Below are 23677 nucleotides of genomic sequence, written 5' to 3'. Positions count from 1 at the left end.
ATAAAGGACTACCCAGAAATCCCAAGAAAGATGTACCCATTAGAACAGGAAGGCCTTTAACAATATACACTGCTTGTAAATGGTTTAATTTTCTTAAGGAAGACACCGTAGTTTTCAGCCTAGACTGATAGACCCATTGACTCTCAAAGGAACTCATCTCTGGGGAGACAAAAAAATTGTTAGTACAGAAAAACAAACGCGGGGAATCGATAAAAGACAAAAGATTTTCTTTTTTTCCAGTTGAACAAAGCAACAAAGCTTGATGGTTATTTTAAAATGCTGCTGTACAATGATCAGGTATCATGTGCAAAACTCTCTCCGAGCAAGTGCTTTGCTCACTTTATATTAATTAGTTACACTGCATTGGGCATTTTGAAAGACAACAGGCTGGAAAAAGGGGGAAAAACAGACATGGATGTCTAAAGAGCAGAGAGGAAAGTCTGGAAAAGCTACTCCTGAGAGTAATCATCAAAAGAATGGAAATGCAAATACATATATTTTCAAACATACGTTTAGGTACCAGCTCTGTTGGTGCTGTAACATCTGCTTCTCTGTAACACACTGCTGGATCCACAATGTCACTGCCAGGAGGAGGGTAAGGTGGGGGTGGGGGGATCACTAACTGGGGGGGACCACGAGTGGTGCCCCTAGGAGGCTTTTGTGGCACCTGCCGTCCATCACCTACAGGGGGATCAATTGACTTGTTACTTCATTGCAAGATAATGATCACTCTGTTCATTTTTATTTTTTAAAAACACATTGAGTTTTCCTCACCCACACCCAAAGTCTCCCTGGATCTAGTTCTGCTCTTATTTATATCCAAATAATTAAGGGAGAAGGAAAAGGTGTGTCTTAAACCAAAGGCAGTGGGACCAGAATTGAGCCTAGCCATGTACACATACATGTACATTACAACTACCAGTTAAAATCACCGGTTTTGGCAGGCATAAGGATGGAGAAAAATAGTTAAGCTAACTAAAAAAATTGAAAAAAGCTGTGTAAGAAAATGTGAAAAATGTGTTTTATTTTATCTGCTGAAGTGTCAAACTGCCTCAATTTATTGACCTCTCAGATACTTTACATGACTATTTTCCTGACTTTCTGAGAGAAAGAGGAAGATGCCTTAGGTCACTATTTTGAAGTTGAAAGTGCACTAAGGAACCATGACTACCTGCTTGTTCTGCTTTCACACCCTGCCTCAAGCACGTGCTGTGGTCATTGCTGAAGATGGATGCTGGCAGAGACAGATGTTTGCTCTGATCCATTCCTACACTCTCTGGCTTGTGCTTTGGGGTTGCTGAGAAGGGAAGCAGCACCAAAGGGGAAGAAAAAAGATTAAACCATTATGATTCTTAGCAGTAACTAGCTTCCAGAGAAGTATCTTCCAGAGACACAATTTAATGCTGGCAAATGTGCAAGCCCTTTTTTACTGCTTTGAGGAAATTTGGCACAATACTTTGGTGTCATAATAACTGATTCAGTATTGAACATTATGGGAAATCTGCCAGTTTGAGAATATTTTTGATAGGATCTTTTGCTTTGATTCACATGGCTAACTTGAGAGGTACACAGGTATCTTTAATACTGTTTTCTATCACATGGCTAACTATTTCTTGCAGCACGTTTTTTCCCCTCACTAGTCTTGCTTTTTTTCACAGCTTTTCTCTCATCCTTTCAGAGCCATCTGTGCTTTCTCATTGTTTTCCTGCAAGGGCCCTGAAGAGAGGCTGTTTTACCAACCCTCTCCAGCTGTAACATTTTTTCTTGTTAATGAACACATTCATTCAAGAAAGTAGCAGAAAACAAAAAGCACTGAAGACAGGGCTACTGTGGGACTAGTTCTTTGTCAGTGTAAAATAATAAGGCTCCATTAAAGCAAATGATACTGCAGAATCCTACATGGGCAGAGCACTCCAACAAGCACTTATGTACACAGTACTGAACAGACTAGAAGTAGCTCTGCTCTGCTATATCTCATCTGTAACATTTGAGCACCAATACAAAAGAAAAAGAACAGTTATAAAAAGTTAAAGCAATAAACGTCATCAAAAAGTGACCAGTAGTAGGGCAAAGCATGAGAAGTGGTAGTGACCTCTGTAGTGATCAAAAGTAAGCCAATTTGCTGAAAGCTCCTATGTTATATGGCCCAGCAATAACACTGCCCTTAGAGAGTTTAAATAAGAGATGTCAATGGAGTTGAATATGTCACATGATAATGGATTCCTGCTGCTACATAAATGCTGAGGCATTAAATGTGAAGCATTTACTGAAAATAAATGTTGGAACAAAGCCAAGAGGTTTCTTACTAAACTGTGAGGCATTTGTAATGTAAGCAATTATGTATGACAGAATGTCATATCTGGATGTCTCAGGCATTTTATGAAACATGAGGTCAAAGGCATGAACTGAAGTGCACTGAGTGCGTTACGGCACTTGAAGAATGATTCTCTTAATGTACTGAAAAATGAGTTCCAATATGTGGGGTCATTATCTCATAACTTGACCCATTATAAAATCACTTTGCTTGCTAGAAGCATAATCCTGGTGTCCTAACTCAAGCAAAGCTCTCACCAATCTGAACAAGCTACCAGGCAGATAACAACAGAGGTCTGGGAGAATGTTTTTCAGTTTTCCTGTGTGAGTAAATGTGGTGCCACATGCAGCTGAAGCTACAGTTTCTTTTGTTGAGTCTAGGTACATATGGCATTCCTTTGAGAGCACCGGTTCTTTTCTTCTACTGATTAGCTAAAGAATCATCAGATATTGATTTTTAATAAAAGTGAGGATGAAATTAAAAAAAAAAAAATTTACTTTATATGGGCAGTTGATGTCAAACTGTTGGAGGACTATATGAAAATCAAATGCCTTCAGGCTTTAGAAACATGAGGAAACACTGAACCAAGTTGACTGTACTTTGGTCCTGGCAGAACTTCATGGCTTCTGATGCATTTAGTATTGCCTGGCTATCTCCATTTATTAGCATTTCCATTTACTATTTCTGTATTTCCATCTACTAGCAACCCAATCATGACCTTCATGGTGCAGAATAGGCCCAGAGCTAGTGCATTTGGATATAAAGTTTGTGCCAAATATTCAAATAATCTGGTGAGTGTTATCTACATTTTACTACCCTGTGGTACTCTGAATGGTGCCATTGAAAAAAAAAAAAGAAGACGTAATAGACAAACACTTATTTCCAGACTTTCATTCTGCAGAGAAATGTAGTTTTTTCCCCAAGTTACAAAAGTTTCCAAACTCACAGCATAACAGAATTAAGGCAACTTCAAACAGTGAGCACTGAAAACACATGAATAGGGTTATTCAGGAGAAAAGAATGCTTCTCACCCATTGTGCTCTTCCTCTTGTCTTCCCTGTCCTCTGTCCTGTTTGGCATGGCAGGAGTGGGTGGAGCAGATGCAGCTGGTGGAAGAGGGGCACGCCTCTTCTTTTTCCTTAAATCATTCAGGGATGCTCCTTGTGATATCTAATAAAGTTGAAAAATAAGCACAGTAAAGGATCTATTTTGTTGATGTTGTAAATTTTCAATAACCCAATAACAAAAAAAAAAAAAAAAGTGTTTGCTATAAGACCTAATTTCTCAGCACAGTATATTTATAATGAGCAATTATAGTGACAACTGGAGATTAAAGAAATACAGTAATATTGCACTCAGAAAAGGAAAGAGACAAGAACTGCTGATGAGTGTCACAGCAGAAATACCACTCTGGTAGGCATTTGATGGTTTTGGAAAAAGTGAACTAGAGTGCCCAACAATCAGCAAAGCAGAGTATGACACTATGTGTGTTGTTAAGCTTGAGCCATAACAAGATCTTTTCCCATTGGTTTCTTCAAACCTTAATTATGGTTAAATACTCCATTTGGCATGTATAGGGAATGAACTCTCTCTCACTTCCTTTATTTTCCTCTCAAATTCTTGTCTAAGAACTTCTGAGAGAAAATTTGGATTGACTGTTTGCTTGCATGATGATATGAGATCACAGTGGACTTCTGCCTACTGGACTTCACAGACCTGCTTTTGAAGATCTGTAACACTTCTGTCTCCAATAATTGCAACATGTTGGTTGCTATGCCAAGACTTCATTACTGTTTGTGCTCCTTTTAAAAATATGAAAAATGTTTTTAAAAATCGCTTGGGTTTCACTGGGTTGCATAATATTTTCTGTAGCTTGTTGGAACTTAACTCTACTTCCTTTTTCTGGAAAAATAATAATAATAAAACCATGTAGGAAAATCTGTGGAATTTTTATATTTGAAAGGTACTGACAACACTAGTCAGTACCAGGTGTTGCTGAGGCAGAGAGTAATGGTGGCTGCCCACACACAACATGCTGCTGCTATTCCACCAAAGAAGTTTTCAGTTCTTTGATTTAACTGCTCTGTCTATCCCAGTACTTCTGTACCTAATATACAGAACTGCAGTGGTTTTCTACTATTTCAAAGGCCTAACTAATAAAAATAAAAATAACAACAATCATATTAATAATATTTCCTTTAATCCAGAGGATTAATGGACCCTTAAAATACAATTGTCGTAGGAGATTTCATTAAACAAATAATAGCTTCACACTGCTTAAATCTACCACCAGACTTCAGAGGAAAGGCACTCATTGACAGGTTTCCTTTCCTACGTTGAGTAAAAAAAAACTGAGAATAAATAAATTTTATGAAGATTAGGATATGAAAAGAGTGTCCTTCACTTAGCCTTCCTTTTTGAAAGTATGCAGGAAGGTTTTACTTTTTAAAAAAAGAACCCTTCTGTTCCCACCTTTGAGGATTACGCTTTAACCACCATGCCACGTGACATTGGACACTCTCCATCCCTTAGGGAATCTGCATCCTGCAGGGGAGAAACTTGGTAGCAACTACACTGGACATAGAGCACAGCAACCAGGATGAGCTGCAGCTTCGCACCAAACAAATTAGCAAATACACACTTTGAAAACAAAAATCCCATTATTCTTCCCTGCATTAAAAAAACTAACAACATGTAGGCACTTAATACTGTATCTTGATTCTTCAGGATACTACCTTACAGGAAAAAAAAGAGAAAGAAAATTAATAAAGTAGTGATTTTGATTACTACAAAGTCTGCAAAATTCAGTAGCTATGGAGAACTTGAATCATCTGGGAGACAGGCACCATCTGAACTTTCCCAAAACTTCACAAGTACAAGCTTTACTTTTGCAGCTGTTTAATGGCATTTTGCAGCTTCCACCTTCACTCCTCCCTTTCCAGACAGAAAGGTCATTTTATTTTAGGACAAAAACTGGTTGGACTGGTGATTTAAATGATAAAGCTAAGAAATCTTGACAATCAAGGCAGGAAGTAAGGAAATATGTCTTCCCACTTAAAATGTTAGAGATCACTAATCACCTGTCTCCAAGTACCAGATGAGTGAAGGATGTTAGCTTGGTATATTCAAATCTCATAAAGACACATAACTGCTTTCCTATGAAGAAAGGATCCTTGTTAAAAGTCAGATTATCCTTTTCAGCTCTGTGTATTGTTACTTAGTCCAATCTTCTGAGGAACATTAGATAGATGTATGGATGATCATTCTGCTGCAGTTAAAGAATAGGCTAGGAAATAGCTAGTGCATGGCTGCAATAATGAAAGTTTGGTGAAATACACACACAAAAATGCTTTTATTATACTGTCAGCTAAGTGCAGTATTTTTGACAAACACTATAAAAAAGACGAAAAGCTTGTTTAAAGCCAGTCATGCTACAAAGTATATAAGAAGTGTCTAGTTCAAGAACAGGTCATAAAAATTGTTAAAAGTATCTTTCCTTTTATCCCAATTTTGGTAAACCTATGAGGCTAAACATAAGTGGAAAAACACAAAGAACATTCTGTTTCTTTCTTCCAATTGTATATTCGAAACCAATAGAACTCGAAAATAATTTGTTATGGCTGGCTGCTTCTTTTATAAAGAACTCAAGCTTTAACAACATTATTTGGAGTAACTTCCTATTGAAACTTTGTTACAGGAGCCTCTCTCTAACAGAATATTTCCTAGTTTTAGCACTTGCGCTTCACCTATACTTATCAACAAGAAATTATAAGATCAGCCCCTGTTACAACAAATACATAATTTGAAAAGATGTTCATTAAATTCTGACTATAATTAATACCATGAACTCAGCTAGAATAAAAGAGGTCAAAAGGACCCAAATCTGAAAAATAGTGCAATTTCTCTTCCCCTACTGATAAGACAATGTAGAATAATTAAAATAAAACAACAACAACAAAAACAATCATTCAGGGCTCACATACTCTTCGAAAAATACTTCCTATATTGCAGACGAAATAGCTGAGCGAAGTGCTGAATGTGTTTTCCTACTGTGAAAGCTCAACATACTTAACAAAATTTGAGGGCTCTAGATAAGATCTGAGAATGTATTTCAAGCATAACAACAACATCATGGGGAGGTTACTTGTCAAAATTGTGTAGAAAAGAATCCTAAAAGGCCAATCCTTGAAATTTTCAATCTATAGCATTTCACAGTCACTCTACTCGTGAACAATCTGTGGACACTGTAAGAGTGGTATGTGTAAATTGAGTTTAAGTTTCCTTATGTGTAAAAGTCCAGTATTTTCTTTGGGTCAGGTTGCAATGATTATGAAGTAATGAAAATTATTAAAGGAGGCCCAAGGAAACAAAAGTCACCACTACTGAAAATTCGTCAAGCATTCAAAGACAAGGAGGTTCTTAGATAGAATTCCAGTGTGAGCTCCACTCCTTTGCCTTGCCTGTCCTCTACTTACAGGCCAGACACTGGTTTTGCATTTGTCAGCCCTTCCCTTTTAAACTTTCTAACAGAAATGTGTATTTATAAAAGTACTCAGTCATCTGGTCAATGCCAGCTTTCTTTAATTCACAGACCCAACTGGGCCCAAATTCACTGTAGGTATATGGCTCCTAAAACTGAGCCTCCTTCTGTAAGCCAGAAACTGCACCATTAAGTTGCATAGTTTGTGTTTCAAAATCCAAACCAGTCTTTCCAGTATTTTTTATAAACATTGCAAGAAACATTTGTCTTATGGCAACAGATTTTTCCTTTTACTATCACTCTTATCGTTTTGCCATTGAAAGGAAAAAAATCTTGAAAACGTAAGAATTTTCCAGTCTTAATATTTAACATAATTCTCCTTAAAGCAATTTTCTTCCTGCTCAAACAACATAGCTACAGATGATACAGATGTGTCAGCAATAGAATCAGGTCTGGAATAAGGACTGCTTCTAAGGGATGTCAGATTATTGTTGAGCATATGCAAATAAATAATTCTATAGTATATGATATAAACTGTGTGAAGAAAGTCCTTATACTCTCTTCCTTCTTTCTCCTTTTTATGCAATGTTACACATCACACATTTATTGTTTTAGAGAGGAATTGGCTAATTTGTACACAAATTGTCTTATTCATGGAAACAGTGAATGACTGCAGAAATTATTTTTAGAAGTAAAGAAAAAGAACTGGAAAAAGGACACATGGACTCAATCCCCAGCACATTCTCATTACAAAGTGGTTCCATCATCCCACACTGACCAGACACACACTCTGATTTAAGTGAGCCAGATTCTGATATACCTGCTGGCGATGATATCGTGTGGAGTCAGAGTGCACATTGAATTTCAAAAAATTTTAAAGGCAATCCAAACAGAAAAAAAAAAATAATCCCAGAGCTAAGCTGTAACTGAACAAACAACAGCATCCACCCAAACCATGTGTGGGACCATCTCAAACCTCTTCCTCGCACAGAAAAAAAACAAACAAAAAAACCCCAAAAAACTTCAAATAATTAAGAGCCATTTTACAAAAATTCTAAAAGAAAAAAAAGATGCATACTTCATTAATTGGCTTTAAACTCTTGATATAACAGCACTAATCATTTATAATATTTTATGAAAGACAAGTGGTAGATTGGTATGTAAGATTTATGGGTTTGGATTTAAAGACATATTACTATGACATAACTTAAAGCAGTTGAGAAGAAAATATTTTGATCCAAGAAGAATTGCTCTAGGAAAATCAGACAGATAAATCTTTCGGCTGTAGAATGGAGACATAAATCTGTCCACTAAACTTGATGATATAGAAGCTATCCTGCACAGCTGATTCTGCATTTTCACAGGGCAACAGATGCTTCAACATGCCTAGCACTAGAAACCACAAGAAGTCCCAACTGAACATTAATGTGTCTTATACAACATTTACTTATGTGCCTAATATTCCTTGGACAGGTCATACATCATTAGTCTTTTCACTGGCATACACTGACAAAGGAAAATTCAGTGAGCTCTCAAAACTGGGCAACTGAGCTAATGAGGCTGACCACTTTAAGCTACATTGAATAAAATCATCTATCTATTCAGCACTGAACTTCTCTACCTTCTTTCCTTATTGGGTAGTATCCTGTTTCATTTGATTAAAAGATGAATGTTTAATCCCTAAGTACACAAGTGCACTGAAACACAAGTATATTAGAAACTGCATTCAAAGACAGGAGCCTGATGTCTCGCCAGAAGCATGTCCTTACTGTGCAGAATGCATTTGTGTGGGTTATTTAAAATACTAGGATACCATACAATACAACAACATATTACCAAAACAACAGACACAGATATAATAAAAAAATCTAGCACACTGAAACACTTTTAAAGAGGGTATCATTTGGAAAACTTTTCATTTTGGTAAAATTCATAGGAATAACTACACGTTAGGAATTAGCAAAGAGTTTCTCTGCATTGGTCATTTTACTTCCATTCATGTTGAGGTGTTGGATCTCAAAGCCTGGCAATAAAATGAATAAAAATAGGCTTAGCTTTAAGTAAGCCATATGAGTAAGTATGCTGGGATAGCAGGACTGGTATTTGGACCGACCAGACCTGACAGCTTGTGTAACTCTGGACACATCACTCTCCTGGGGAACAGATTTAGATGGGAGACTCCCAAGCTACTGCCAACTTGAATTAAGTCCAAAAGAATAGCAAGCAACTCAAGGAACAGGATAACCATATTTCAGTCCTGACAACACCATTCTCTATTAGGGAGCTTCCTCCTGACTTTTAAACTCTGCACCGTCCTTCCTTGTGCTCTGCAGGTGTCTGTCTCACCTGATGGCTGCATCCCAGCTGTACTCCCTGCCTCAGCTTCTGAGCTGCTTTACTGCTGGAAGAACCCAGGCACTGTAGGAAATCTGTCTTAGAACTAGAGTGCAAACTGCATCTGCCTATTGAAAAGAACCCTATCATTAATATTTTAGTCACATATCACACTATTTTAATATCACATTATTTTGCATAGTTTTGCCCATAATGCTTCATTTCAGATTATTTATTTATTATATAACTTTGGAGTTAAACAGGATTTTATAACAGAATTGAATACTGATTATCAAAAATCAAGCTCTGACTACAAAAACATCTCAGCCTTAATAACAGATGAAAGCTTACTACTACTGGATTTTATAAAAATTTCTATGTTCTTGTGCTATTTTATTCACAAAATGAGGAAGACAAAAGGCAAGTATGTCCTTGAATACTTGGCTGATTGGTGACAGAAAGCTAAATCAGTTAACACAAGAAAGCCAGTACAAGGTGAAGGGGCAAGCTCATTTTTCCATCTGTTTTTATAGAACACACCCTTTGTGAAATGTCACCATCAAGGACAGTTAAAAATTAATGCCATTCTAATCGTTAAACCCTTTAACTTGCTCAGTTAAATGTGTCAGACAGGAAACTATCCATAAACAAATCTGAGATGTTAAATCACTAAGATAGCTGTGATTTCCTTCTTTGCAAAATCTCATTTCTAGCTGCAGTATTATTTCCACTCAAGGAAATCATGCTACAACACCAAATATTTTCACATGCATTGAAACATGTAGACTACACAAGTCTGCGGATGTTTGCTTTGGCAAAGAATTGAACTTCCTCTGTTTCTCAGAATACAATGTAATTCTCCTCATTTAAGTCTTCATTGAGGGGGGAAAAAAACCAAGAACCCCTCAAACACTTAAAAATCACAATTTAAAAGCAACACGAACCAATATTAATTTCTCCTCTACAGAAGTTTAAAAAAAGGCAAAATCGACCTCCAGGTTTTAATCTCATATCTGTGCACGTCTTTTTAGTTAGAGCTATACAATTAACGAATTATCATTAATAAGAGTGTAAGATGCATAGTAGCAGTGCAGTTCATATTTCTTCTGACAACCTCGTCAATGAATTTGATATAATCGATGTCATTTTGTTAAGTGACTGCCTTTTAGAAAGGCACTAGACTAAGAATTTTATACATTATCTTTTCTTTCTCAGTCTCACATCCTGGATTATAGGCTGGATGATTGGATGATCTGCTTGTCTGTCCTTAAAAATCTCACGGATTTGCAAATGAAGATTTGCAACAGTTATTTTACATCTTTTTTGAATTTTTTGCCAAAAGGATGTGTTGTAGCCCAAAATCTGTTAGGGCTAGAACGTGGAAGGTAATTCACATAAACATATTACAAGGAGAACACTATCCTTTCTGCTTCCACTAAGTGACATACTTCCCTGGAGCTTTTAGGTTTTTCTCTGGACTTAAAATTTTCTTCTGTAGAGATAGTCAAGTTAAATTTCTAGTGCTTAGCACTAAGGCCTAGGCAATCACCTTCTCAATTTAGAGAAAAACATATCTGATTATTTCCAGTGTTCTACCTCCTTCTATCAGCCTTCTCCTTCCACAGGCACATAGAAAGCCTGGGAAACATGGTTTAGGCAGTAAGTCAAGCAATAGTTTCTGATTCCTTTCCGATTCGATAGGTCCATAGAATGGTTTGGGTTAGAAGGGACCCTTAACAATCACCTCGTTTGTGCCATGCCTTCCCACTGCCCCCTTCAAATTCCCACTCAAGTCAAATTCTCTCCAGCACTTACGAACACCAGCCAAAAACACCCCAAATTTCCACAATCTAAAAGCATGAAGAGGGGAGAAGAATAAAATGGTACAGTGTCAATTAAATATATTATTAGGACTGTAGCATAATCTGGCTCTACATAAAGCTATTGCCCAAAAGTATCAAATTTTATTATCCAAATTACAAATAGACTCTGCTATGAAGACTTGTTTGAGGAACCCATCATGGCACACTGCTTGTTAGCCACACCTGGAAGTGTCAGCAACACAATACAGCTGAGCAGGACTCAAGGGTTGTCTACTGGGTCTCAGGAGGTGAGAAATTATATTCTTATTAAGACAGGCATACTGCAAAAAAAATTGAGATGCCTATTTCTCCAAATGACTCATGGCAACTTTAAAGAGGATAGTTCCAGACTCTTTTCAGTGGTGCCCTGTGACAGGATGAGGAGCAATGGCCATAAACTGAAACACACAAAGTTGCACCTCAATATAAGGAAGAACTTCTTAACCTTGAAAGTGGCAGAGCACTGGAACAGCTTGTCTAGGAAGGTTGTGGTGTCTCCATGTCTGGGACAGAGCCCCTCTGGATGTGTTCCTGTGTAACCTGCTCTAGGGGACCCTGCCTTGGCAGAGGGGTCGGACTGGATGATCTCCAGCTGTCCCTTCCATCCCTAAGAATTCCACGATTCTGTGAAAAATAGCTTGAAGTAGCAGAGAACAATTTTTTTAATTCTACTTGTGATGTTTTCCCTTATTTTCTTACTTGGCTAAGCAATGACTATGCTATTAAGCCATAGAATTAAACCTGATTGACACAGCACGTATTTACTTTGTTAATTTTTTGATTCTGTAATTTTTTACCTTTTTAATTTAGGATCTATGTAAGGTGGAGTTAGAAACAAAGTCTGAAAAGTGATGCAAACCCAGCTTCTAAATTAAGCACAGTGCTAGGGTCATTTTTCATTGCATTGAATGCCAGCTCTTCAGAAGTCTCACTGCTCAAAATGATCTTTGTCTATTAACTACCCCTAAATAACTGTGCCCAACAAAGCCTCATAATTACTAGACACATACTTTCTTCTTTAATGAGAGTTAAAGCTTACGATGACATCAGCCTGTTCTATTTGTCTGAGACTTGCAAGCCAGATGAAGTTTACTTACTGAGCGTTGCAACCCTGCCAAAATTCAGGGCTGCATAGAACAGTATGTTCTGGCCCTAATGTCTTGCCAGTTTTCAATGAAGTGCTTGACAGAGACCACATGTGGAGGTCAAGTGATGCTATCATGATCTCACCAGATGGTAAGTTGTGGTACCATTCCCAAGGCAGGTAGTATAGTCTGTTCAGAAACAGTTGGCAACTGAACCATGAACTCACAGCCAGAAGCAACTGGATTATTGCAAAAGATCAAGAATGCTGTTGATGCTGGAAAAAAGACTATTCCAAGAATTCTTCTTTCACATAATTCAAGGATTCAACTCTCAAGACATATGTTTTCTTGAAAAATAATGGAAGACCTCCTGCCAAACAATTCTTGCATTTTTGCATGATTATTATGTTATGCAGGTTAAATTGTAATGTAAAGACACTGTAAGCTTACCTTGCTTGTGTTCTTGCACATCAACATATTAAACATCACCAGGTAACTTCAACTTTGATGTCAATTCAGAGGCTATAGCTACACAGGTTAGAATGCAGGACTGTAGTACTTTTGAAAAAACAACAGGAAAGTAGACTATGGAGGAACCTTAGAAAATTTTATAATTTCATTCTCCAATCCCTCTAAAATAACAGCCTATCCAAGTCAAATTGTGAAGCACTCAGCACTTCATAAAGTCCAGCCTTCAGTTAAAACAGGTAAGCAATTTAAATCACCACTGAACTGATATTGCTTCTATTTCCTGGACAAAGTTGCAAAAAACCTATTTCTGAAACTGCAAAAAAACCACACAGTGGACTCCTCTTACAATGTAAAAATACACAATTTTAAAGCAGACCTCAAAATTTTAAATTCTTCTGGTGCAAAACCTGTTAATTGACTGTGAACATTATCTAGTAAAGATTTTCTCAAGGGGGTCTTCCAAAATGAGTCTTGTCTCCAATTGCACTTCCGAGAGGCTGTACCTTCTCACTAACACAAAAACCTCCACTGAAATTCTGAACTAGTTCCTAGTTCTTATTGGCCAAGCTTTGGGAAAAAAATATAAGCAGTTGTAGTTAATCGCTTCTTGACTGAGAAAGCTTAGACTCCTTTTAAATAATTCATCACACAGTAACACCTTATTCTATTTAAAATTACAGGAAAAAAGAGTTGAAAGAAAAAGAGGGACAAAAAAGCTGCTGGAAAATAGTTGCCTGCCTAAAAAAAGAGTTGCCTAAAGTTATTAAAATGCTTTCTGCCACTCTCTATCTTTTAATGACACATATGCTGTTAGTAAATAAATGTGCAGACACACGGTTGAGCATTAGGACCAATAAAGAGGATGGGTAGCAATTTGGACTGAAGCAACAGAATTTCTTTAGAGGCATACAGAAGAAAATTCTGTAATACCTTATTAAAATACAACATACCCTTAACTGATACACTTTGGAGGTGTTGAGAAAGTAGTCACTACACTGCATGTATCATTTAAGCTGTAGTTTTTAATAACTACATTAAAAGAATTAATGTGTTTAAGTGTGCATATACCAGAATTAATTTTTGGAGCTGTTTCTATCATAAAAAGAAGTACAAATTACTCCCTTTCTCTAGCAGTTTTTTTTAGGCTTCCTAAATTTCATGCTTTACATGACAGCAAGATAAGACTTCAGCCATCATTGCACTTTACTCTTTCCTTTTAATTTGGGCCTGCATCATTTATCCAAACCAAAGTGCAGCTGTTAGCTAAATTAAGCATCCAAACTGCACAGCAAACATTATCTGATGTGCTGTCAGCTGGCTTCATCCTTGCTATCTGATTATTGTTTTGTAAGACACGAACAAGTCTGGATAGCTCTAATTCAGGTAACAATGTCATGTTTAAAGCTCTTTAAAGAATGAACAAAACACCTTCAAATTGGAAACGAATTGTTGAGTTTTAATTTCTTAGTCATTTACCATGGTATAGGGCATTTTAAAGACCACAATTTTTTTACTACTCACTCTTGTTTCTACTAGTTGGTTCTGTACACCATGATAATGGTCTCTACAATAGGATAGCACTAGCCAGGTTCAGCTCCAGTAGAAATATGAAATAAATAAAACCTTTCAGGTTTAGGATTGCTTACAGAGACTATTGTTTCTATAAAACTTAATGTGTGTCATCACAAAATTTTATGTCTGTGAAGGGCAACAGTTTGTACATGGCTTTTTTTGACAAGGCCATTAAGTGAAAGTCATTAAGAAAAGCTCCACCCTTATACACTTTTAAAAAAAATACTGCCAAAAGTGGGTAGATGGAGGGAACACCCAAAGAGATTGACTTTCTATCTCCTGAAAAGTAGAAATATCATTATTTTCTAAGCAATACAATAGCCCCATCATTGCACAAAACAGAAGGGTCTCAACAGCTCTTTCCTCAGAGGACCTGCAACTTAGAGAATATATCTGGCAGCACCTGGATCAGATTTGAAATCTTTCATGCTGCTTTTTATTTTGTCAGTGAAAGGCACATGTCCTGTAGAGTCCACTGGCCATCACCCATACAGCTCCCAGTCACCTGTAATATGAGCTGTATAAGTACATCTCAGTATTTTCAGGAGCGTCTCAGGGGGACTGCAAATATGACCCTCAGAGTCCTGTGGGGCTCTTTGATCCTGCAGTCACACTACCAAGTCATAAAATGCATACCAGGCAAGTTGCTTTAGGGTTCATGGTACAAAATTCTTATTGGTCCTATGATTTACTGGCAAAACTTCCAGCTTCATTCTGCAAATGCAGTTTTGCACTTAGGAACACAAAACAAAGACTGATGACTGGGAATAGCAATCAGAGGCAGCTGTTTCTGTTTTTAATAAGAAACATGTTTTTCTGGTCATCAAATTACCACTGATAAGAAGATCTAGTGAAGTCATAGTGTATGCTACCAGTGACTTTTCTGGAGTGATATCAGATTATATGAGACAATCATTTGGGTATGACTCTCTTCAGTATTCTCCAAAAATAGCTTCATGTGTTAGATCAAGGTCTGCTCAGGCTTCTTTATTAGACTGTGGCAGGTACCTATAGGACAGCAAAAGAAGAGGAAAGGTATGTTCAGTACTACCTTCTCCCAAATACTTTTGTAGCCACCAACCAACTTCATTTTAGGGACTTCCTGATGTGATTTATCTTTCAAAATTCATAATGGATTTGTCATCCTTGCAGCATTTGTTCAGTCTCCTCTTAAGCCCATGTAAACTTTTAGTGTCCATAACAACCTTGGTGGACCAAGTCAATGAAGACCCATATGCTTTGCATTTGGGAGTTTGCCCGTCTCCTATTAGCTCCAAATGCTCCTCTAATGGCTGGCTGAAAAGTCAAATACTTGTCCATAGTCTTCAGTGACTTTTTCAAGATGAAGAATCATGGTTTACTTAAGTTGCACCATAGACCCTGTACTATACTACTCCACACCTTTGATTACCCTTGATGTTCTTCCATGAGTCTCATCCTATTCTGTAATACCTTTCTGAATCAAGAAGAACACTGTTGTAGTATTTAAGATGGCATAAGAAAAGCTCACAATGTGTAGTGGTGTAATAAAATTATATTTTTACCCACTTTTCCTCTCCTAAAATGCTCTGAATTGGATTTACTTTTTTGATTGCTATTGAGCTTGGAGATGACTTTTTTCAAATAAAAGTATCTTCTGATCCTAAGATCTTCCCAATCAGCTACTGTGAGCACAGAGATCAGTATCTTACAAGGTCTTAGGAAAAATTAAGAATGGTCTTTTCTCATGTATATCAGTTCACCCTTTTCCATACTGAATTTCACTACTTTCATCTGCAAGTTCTCAGTCCCATAAGGTCTTCTAACTGTTGCACTTCATACCCAGTCTTGGTCCAGCTATCCAGATAACTCAAATAAGAGCAACAAAATTTCTCAAATTTCTCAAATTACCTGAAAAGTGTTTCTTTTGCAGGTAATTTCTTAATACAATCAACATGGATGGTCAAATACTCCAAGGCTTCTGCAACATTTCACCACTAGATGAGCAGATAATTTAGTCCTAACCTGCAATCTCTCTTTTCTTTAGTGTCTGTTATTTAAGAGTAAGATGACCTTATTTATTATGGAACTGAGACTTGGTTTCCTTATTAAATCCTTGATGAGGGAACTTGGAAGCTTTGTGGAAACCCAGACAGACTGTATCAACCAGATCACACCCATCTGCTTGCTGAATGCATCAAGAGTGCTGTAAGGGGAAAAAAAACCATGTAAAGCAGGGTTTCTCTCTTACGCAAGCTTCATTTACCCTATTCACTGTCTTTACAAAGATGCCAACTGGTTAAATTCTCTATTATATTTCCAGTAATTTTGCCAGTACATAAACCAACTAAAGAGGCTCTTTTTTTTTTTTTAAATTTTTTTTATTATTTCTCTTATACTTTCCAAACAGCAGCTATATCTTTCACCTATTTTCTCTGAATTTCTTCATGCCAGAATGTGGCATTGGCAGCATTCAGCAGTATTATTCAGTAATTTTTTTTCTCTATTTCTTTGCTTGTCATAGTAGAAAGAGACTTACTACAGACACAGTTATTTTATACAATCTTTCTTACTTCAGATAGCAGTACAGTCTCTGATGCATCATCTTGAGAATACTTCACATACCTGCTGCTCAGACAAAGGAACTACAACGTGCTCCTCAAACAAAGAACTGAAGTGCACTCCTTATCTCTGTTATTGAACAAAGTTGATGGTCATTATCTCTCTGTGCCAGACCCCTCAACCTGTGAAAAATGTCAAGCCAAGTTTAACTGTTTTACCACCCCATACTAACAGACCAAAGACTCTGGCCAAAGCATAAGACAAAATAAATTATTTCTATATGGTTCTATGAACAGATGCAAGACTCCCATGATACCCATAAACTCTCAACATCTATAGGAATGCATAAATGAAATAAATTAGCTTCTAACTAAAATTTCAGGAAGAATGACTGGCAGAAAAGCACAAAAAATAGATACTAAAAGCCTAATGGAGAATTTTTGTCATTACCATGCAGTATTTACAGCCTTATACATCCAAAACAAGCAACTGCTACACAAATTTGATGTGAAACACAGAAATAAATAAAACAAATATCTCCATTCTTAATCGGTTTATCAATAATTGTTTATCTGTATCAACAGAGAGACACACAGCTACTCTTTGACCTTACCAAAATATTGCCCCATGCCAATTATCTAAGAAGTTCTCAGCCTCTTAATTTGGCATACAGCAGTAAAAAGTGCACTCCAGCACCCAATATAGAAACCCTGACACAAAAAACTAGCTCCCTTCTTTAAGGCTTACATAACCTGGGCATTTGAACAGTGTTTCAGAGGAAGAGCATCTTTATTAAAGATTCAATATCCTTGCCTTCATCAGAAAAATGCTGTTGAGAGATATCACATACTGCCTGAGAATTCTAACAAGTCTGCCACAAAGATTGGAGAAGATCACAGCTAACAACCATGACATCCTCAGTTAATGAACAAAGGCAAAGATACTTCTAAAAATAGCATTCAGTAGTATTCACATTTCAGGCCTCTGTGGTCAAAAAGAAAATTTAAATTACAACAATTGAAAAGGCATATAAACTCAGTCATTAATTAATTTTAAATCAACATTTTAAACATATTCAAAAGTCAGTCAAGTGTTCTTCCTCCTCCTTCTGAATAAATCCTGCTTTCATACCCTCAGGAAGCTTATAAAAACCTAAGAAGTGACCTAGAAGATACAGTAGGTCATAGAAATAAAAGACACATTTTGAAAAACAGCTTTTTCCTACAGCAAAATCTGATTCATTGCATCCTTCCTCAGAATGTGAAAAAATTTATCTGTTATTCTCAAAGGAAACTTCTAGATGCTCCATAGAAAAAAAAACCCAACAAACCAAAAACAAAAACCAACAAAAAACACAAAGCAAAATGAAAATACATTCACAGAACACTTAAGAGAGAAAGGAAATGTGTCATAAGAAAAAGGTTGAGAAGACCCCACCCAGAAGACCTTTAAGTCAAGAGAAACCTCCCTTCCTCTCTAAAAGAAGATAAAAAAAGCATGCATTCATATCTTGACTTCTAGTAGACATTTCTGGTTTAGGTGTAACCTATGAAAGGGAGATAAGTAATCTGAAGCCATCCACCCTTTTGTTGGATTCTGGGCTTCTTATTAAAACAAAATACATTCATCACATGTCCCCCACAAACTGCCCATTATCTTATCCCTTACACAGAAGAAGTGAAATAAAGCATAACATAGAAGGGAAGAAAATACCTACACCATAAATGTATCCTGGTGCAGTACAAAAAACAAACTCGTCCAAGTATGACTGCAATATTTTTAATAAAAAATAGGATCTACCAACCAGGATATTCTAAACTAATTTGAAACTTTTCCTCTTGGAAAAGTCAGGACTTTTCCTCTTGGAAATGATCAGGACTCTGATCAGAGTGAAATTTTGACAATAATAAATTACAGCAGATGCACAAAAGAAGATGAAAAGAAGCTGGTTCAAGTACCGTGCTTCTATAGGTGAAGTTAATTAAGTGGGTTTTAGGCAGCTGGCTACAATAAATCTCAGTTCTGTAAGAAGCTATGGTAGGTGTTCTCATTCAGCTGTGACTCTTCTGCCCCACAGCTTCCCACAGCTGCAGTGACTGCTGGTATCATGCTTCTCTTGAAAAAATGTCAAATCTCATAGTCCAAGAAAAGTTGTGAGGAAGAAAAGCTGCCATCCACACAAACACAGGTTCTTCCTAAAGACTTGGCTGTTTCTCAGAGGAAAAGCCAGCTGCAGGAGTATTATTATTTGAAATATCAGACTTATTGTAAATAGCCAGGGACAAGGCAGATTCAAGACTCACAGGGCACACAGAGAGCTCTACTGGTGGCATCCATATTGACACAGACATACATGACAAGAAGTTACTCTACACTGTTCTACAGGGTGCTTCGTGTTTATGGCTTTAAGGCTTAATTTGCAGCCACAGGGGAATATGTTATTTGGAAAACCTGAGGAGAACAACAGTAACAGTGTGATTTCATATCAACCAAGATTATCCTTGCAGCCAGCTAACCACAAATCCGTGGCATTAGATTATATGGAAGCAAGGTGGATGAGTGGTTATCACTTTGTGCAAAAATGCATGAAAGATGACTGTGCAAAAAACCCCGCTGTGCTGGGGGGACATTAGAGGAAGAAATTCTTGCTTTGCTCAGATTTTTGCATTAACAACCTCAATTTAAATTCCTTTGGTGACAGAAGGTGGCACTTTGGAAAATAATATGATATTAAATCACAGTGGCCAGATACTGAGTTGCTGAGCAACCAGACGTAGCTTCTGACATCTTAAAAGTTCAGAAAACATCAAGCTCCAAAATCAGCTTCCTAATTATGGACAGCTGAACTAACCATTTCTAAAAACCTTGGCCACCATTTAAAAATATATCTTAATTCTAAGGAAGATTATGAGTCACAGTTTCAAGCAGCTTCCAAGTCCATACCTGTAGCATACACACATACAAATGGGGAATTTAAGAACTAAAAATTCAGGGACTGATTCCAAAAATTTGGATGAGTCTACAGTTTAATAACACTTTGAAAAAAAAAAAAAGTTAATTATAATCCCAATATTAAATTATTCATACATTTCCTTTACTGCCTCTTCTTTATTTTTACTTCTTGAAGATTATTCTGTGGTTCTTGCTGGCAGAATGAATTCCAGGTATGTTCTCACTATATGCTGTGTTCATCTACAGTGTCATTTCAAGTGTTTCAGGGTTGCCTGTAGATAGGTACAAATTTAATATCTTCCAGAAAGGACATTTCACTGGAGTATTTTCCCTCCTTTTGACACACTTGCTAACATGCTCAACCAAACATGGACAACCTAAGTTTTCAATCCCTGGTGTACTCTATTTATATTGGTTTACATATAAAAGAACAGTAAATAGTACTGTAACATTAATTCTGCTGTGAGAAAAGCAAGCCTACCAAAAGCATGAAAATGCTACTAAATGGATAGGATGCCTAAGCCAGGGTCCTGCCAACTCTGCAGCACTCCTATCAATGACTGCCAGCAGAATCACCACTCTTTCAATGCAATATGCACTGGCAGCATCCTTTGCAGGAGGCCGCTATATCCAGCATAGAGGGAGACTGAGAGGAGCACCCTATGTGGCGGTCAGTATAAGAGATCATCAGTGAAGATGGCAAAAACATAGCAATTACTGAAAATATCTTCAATATAAGCAAGACATTTGGCAAATTTTTGTTGTATCTTATTTTCTCCAGGAAAGATACGAAAATCTCATTTACATTTTTTCACATTATAATAATTCTCTTAAAGCAAACTTCTCATTTAGGCATAGAATTGGCTTATTTTAACTATGGACAATGGGAAAGAAAACTGCCAGAAATCATGAGAACAAGTCTGTGGCTCTCTTTTGGCTCTCTTGCCTTTTTGTTCAGGTGAGCAAGACTCTTCAATGAGTAGGTTATAACTGGTGAGAAAATATCAGCCTTGATCAAACACTGGGTGCAAGCATTCTGCTCTAAAAGATGGTCTTGACCAATAATTTAGAGTCAACAACCATCCTCAGCAACCTAGCTTCGAGATCTAAATGGAGAAGAGAGGAATGTAAAAAACGGCAAAAACTCACAGTATGTTATACACATCAGTTTGTCTATAGCAACATACAGGAGATAACATAAACATGTAAATAAATCTGAAAGTTGTGTTGGTTTATAATACAACCTTCTAAAAGTGTTAGTCCAGTTCTTCACCTGCACTAAAAACATCAATACATTTTTTATTTAAGCCCACTGTCTTGCCATATAACAACTAAAATTACAGTCTGTGGCTCAAATGGTAGAATACTGTAACTGGTATATTGTTCTGTTAGTAAAGAAATTTGACTGGCTAGTAAAAAAATCCCTGATGCCTCCTGTTACATTTACAGTTCTTCTGTTTGGAAAAGGGTAGCAGCTGAAATAACACACAGCTCACAGTCTACAAGTTGGATTTCTGACATTTGAAGTTGATACCAGAGCTTTTATACTCATGAAGGCACTGAAGAATCCTCATCTAACTCTATGCTGTTTCCAAAAAACCCTATGAACTTCTTCTGAATAAACCATTGCATTTTATAGAGAAACCTCTTGAAGAAAAGCCCAAGACCAACTTTATCACATCCCCCACTCCAGTCTCTGTTTTTCCCCATAAATGTTAAAAACCAAAAAAAGTAATTATTCCCATATATTAATTTTCCAGTGCACAATACTCTTGACTTCCTAGACACTCAAATAACTCAATTTCATAGTTCTTTCAGGTTGTCCCAAAAGGTTATTTTTTTCAAGAAAAACACATTTCTTTTAGGGAGAGATCACACAGAATAAGCCTCTAAAGAGATGCCTGTAATTCTATCAGATTTCATGTGTGGCTTTTCTCCGTGTACTCTGTCTACAATGTCAGTCTCATACAGGTTTTCTCTTATATTTTCTTGATACAGTGCATGCTTTTTTGGGGGTGGGGGACAGAAATTCTGGTAGCACATCTTCTGGAGTGCTTTGACAGAAAACAGAGACTGCACAGAATGTTCAGTTTTCACTCATCCCTGTATTGTTTTGCTCTACTCTTTAGATTGTGTGGGCCCTGTGTTGCAGCTTAAGAAAGGAGAGGACCTCCTTGCTTCATAAGCATCAAAACTCCTGGAATTGTTATATACCCTAACCTTTTGAAGATTATTTTTTTCAAGAGACTTCTCATTATTCCAAATAACATTGTTTGGAAGATCTTTAAGAAAAACAGGGGTGAAGTCTCCAGGGAAGAAATCTGTAGACTCCTTTCTTTGACTCTGCATTCCTTTGCAAACTACCTAGTGCATGTTCAGCACACTCTGAACAGACATGAATGTTTTCTAGGGTAGATTTAAAACCGGGAAAACTACCTTGAAACAGATATGGAAAACTAATGTTGTTGCACTAAAATGTAAATTACATTACTGCAGGGGCCTTATCCACAAGGAGAGAAATGATCCTAAGCCCTACAGGAACAAAAGTTGTAAGACAGTAAAATTACATTGCAATAAGTCAGAAAAATGAGTGGAGAAAATCTAAATATACATCACAAACTAAAACACCCCAGTCTTGATACACATGGAAATTTCTGTTTGGGACATCTAGGCAGGGAGATGAGATATATATAACCTTAAAGAATCCTTTATACCTGGAACATAACAATGGGTTAAAATAACAGGTTTATTGGTTTGGAAAGTTACAGGCGTTCATAACAGCTACAGTATTTTATTTCCTACACAATTTTATGGAACCAGACAGATGAAAAAAGAAAAAAAACCTTCTCAAAGTTCAGAATATCACCTCTTCATTTTCTATTAGTGTGCTAGCTTCACTGGAAATAAAAATGTTCCCTTTTTGCAGGATCTTCCTGTTAGTAACAGTTGCACATAAATAAAGTTTTCTAAACAAACATCTTATCTTTTTATGGAAGGAAGTCCATTAATAAGGAATTGACGTCCTTCCTTGAAAAAAAAAGATCAGTGCTAATTCTTTCCCATAAACTAAAGAAATAAACTTACACCCTGAGATTTTTTACTCTATTTTCACAGCAAACCGGCTTGTCTGCATGTAGATAAAATGGAACTATTTGGGTTTTCTTATAAACATCTCTGTTGCTACTTTGCCCCATAATATTGAACAATGAATTTCTTCCCCCCGTTTTTGATTGCCTCATGGAATTTGTGCTTTATTTCAATTCTACCCCATTCCTGTTAAAAGTACATGGAAGCCTTTGAGCAACTTTCAGCCTGGGAGCTTCAGAAACACACCATAACTTTCTAACATTTTGGCCTATGCCATTATTTCCAGAAAGATGCCCTTTACTTAACAAATGCAGCCAAATATACTCTAGCACCTCTACTGTGGTCTTCACTGACTTCATCAGTTACAAAGGACATTTCTTTTGCCCAAAATGAACTTTGTTATGGCAAATCCTCTGACATAACCTTCATCTACTTCCCTTTTTCACCATAACTTTTCCTTTAGACTAAGAGAATTTGAATTGAATTGATACTCTACTGTATACTATTTACAAAAAATAAAACACAGATTTTTTTACCCATGGCTTCAGAAAACCAGCACTTCAACCTACTTGCAACAATGCTGAAAATAGAAATGTTAGTATGTTTAAGGAGAGTTTAGATTTGCAGTGTTATTGTACATCACAATTTAGAATCTCAATGCCATACTGCAAGGAGATCAGCCATAGAGAATGGAAGAATAATGTAGTCTGTGATTACCATACTTGTATAAGATTAGGAGTCAAAATGCCATAGTATTTTTATATGAAAAGATCCATTTACCTTAAACTCAGTAGTTCTGGGGGATGCAAGAAACCTCAAAAATATTTACATAGGAATTTCAAAAGGAAATTTTAAGGAAAAAATTGCACAAGTATTGCTAGAAAAAAAGCTGTTATTTCTCTTCAGCTGTGTCTATAAATAAGTGCTATTTCAAGGCATCTATCCCAATTTTGAAAGATGAAACACTACTATGTTCCAG

General features: G+C 36.7%; 1 protein-coding gene across 7 annotated transcripts in view; it reads right to left on the bottom strand.

Annotated features, from left to right (window-relative positions):
- Positions 1–23677, bottom strand: part of COBL (cordon-bleu WH2 repeat protein) — a 157467-nt gene that overhangs the window by 48521 nt on the left and 85269 nt on the right. For 5 of the 7 annotated variants that reach the window (XM_041411753.1, XM_041411752.1, XM_041411758.1 and 2 more), the window contains one exon: positions 3346–3484. In XM_041411753.1, coding sequence (XP_041267687.1) covers positions 3346–3484 — 139 coding nt within the window. Of the gene's footprint in view, positions 1–343; positions 682–3345; positions 3485–23677 lie in introns of those variants that run through there. The other 2 variants (XM_041411755.1, XM_041411757.1) reach the window with 1 other exon arrangement.

This window comes from Onychostruthus taczanowskii, unplaced genomic scaffold (genome assembly GCF_017590055.1).
Source record: "Onychostruthus taczanowskii isolate IOZ18803 unplaced genomic scaffold, ASM1759005v1 scaffold37, whole genome shotgun sequence".
Taxonomy (NCBI): Eukaryota; Metazoa; Chordata; class Aves; order Passeriformes; family Passeridae; genus Onychostruthus; species Onychostruthus taczanowskii.
This window is presented reverse-complemented; position numbering and strand designations above follow the sequence as displayed.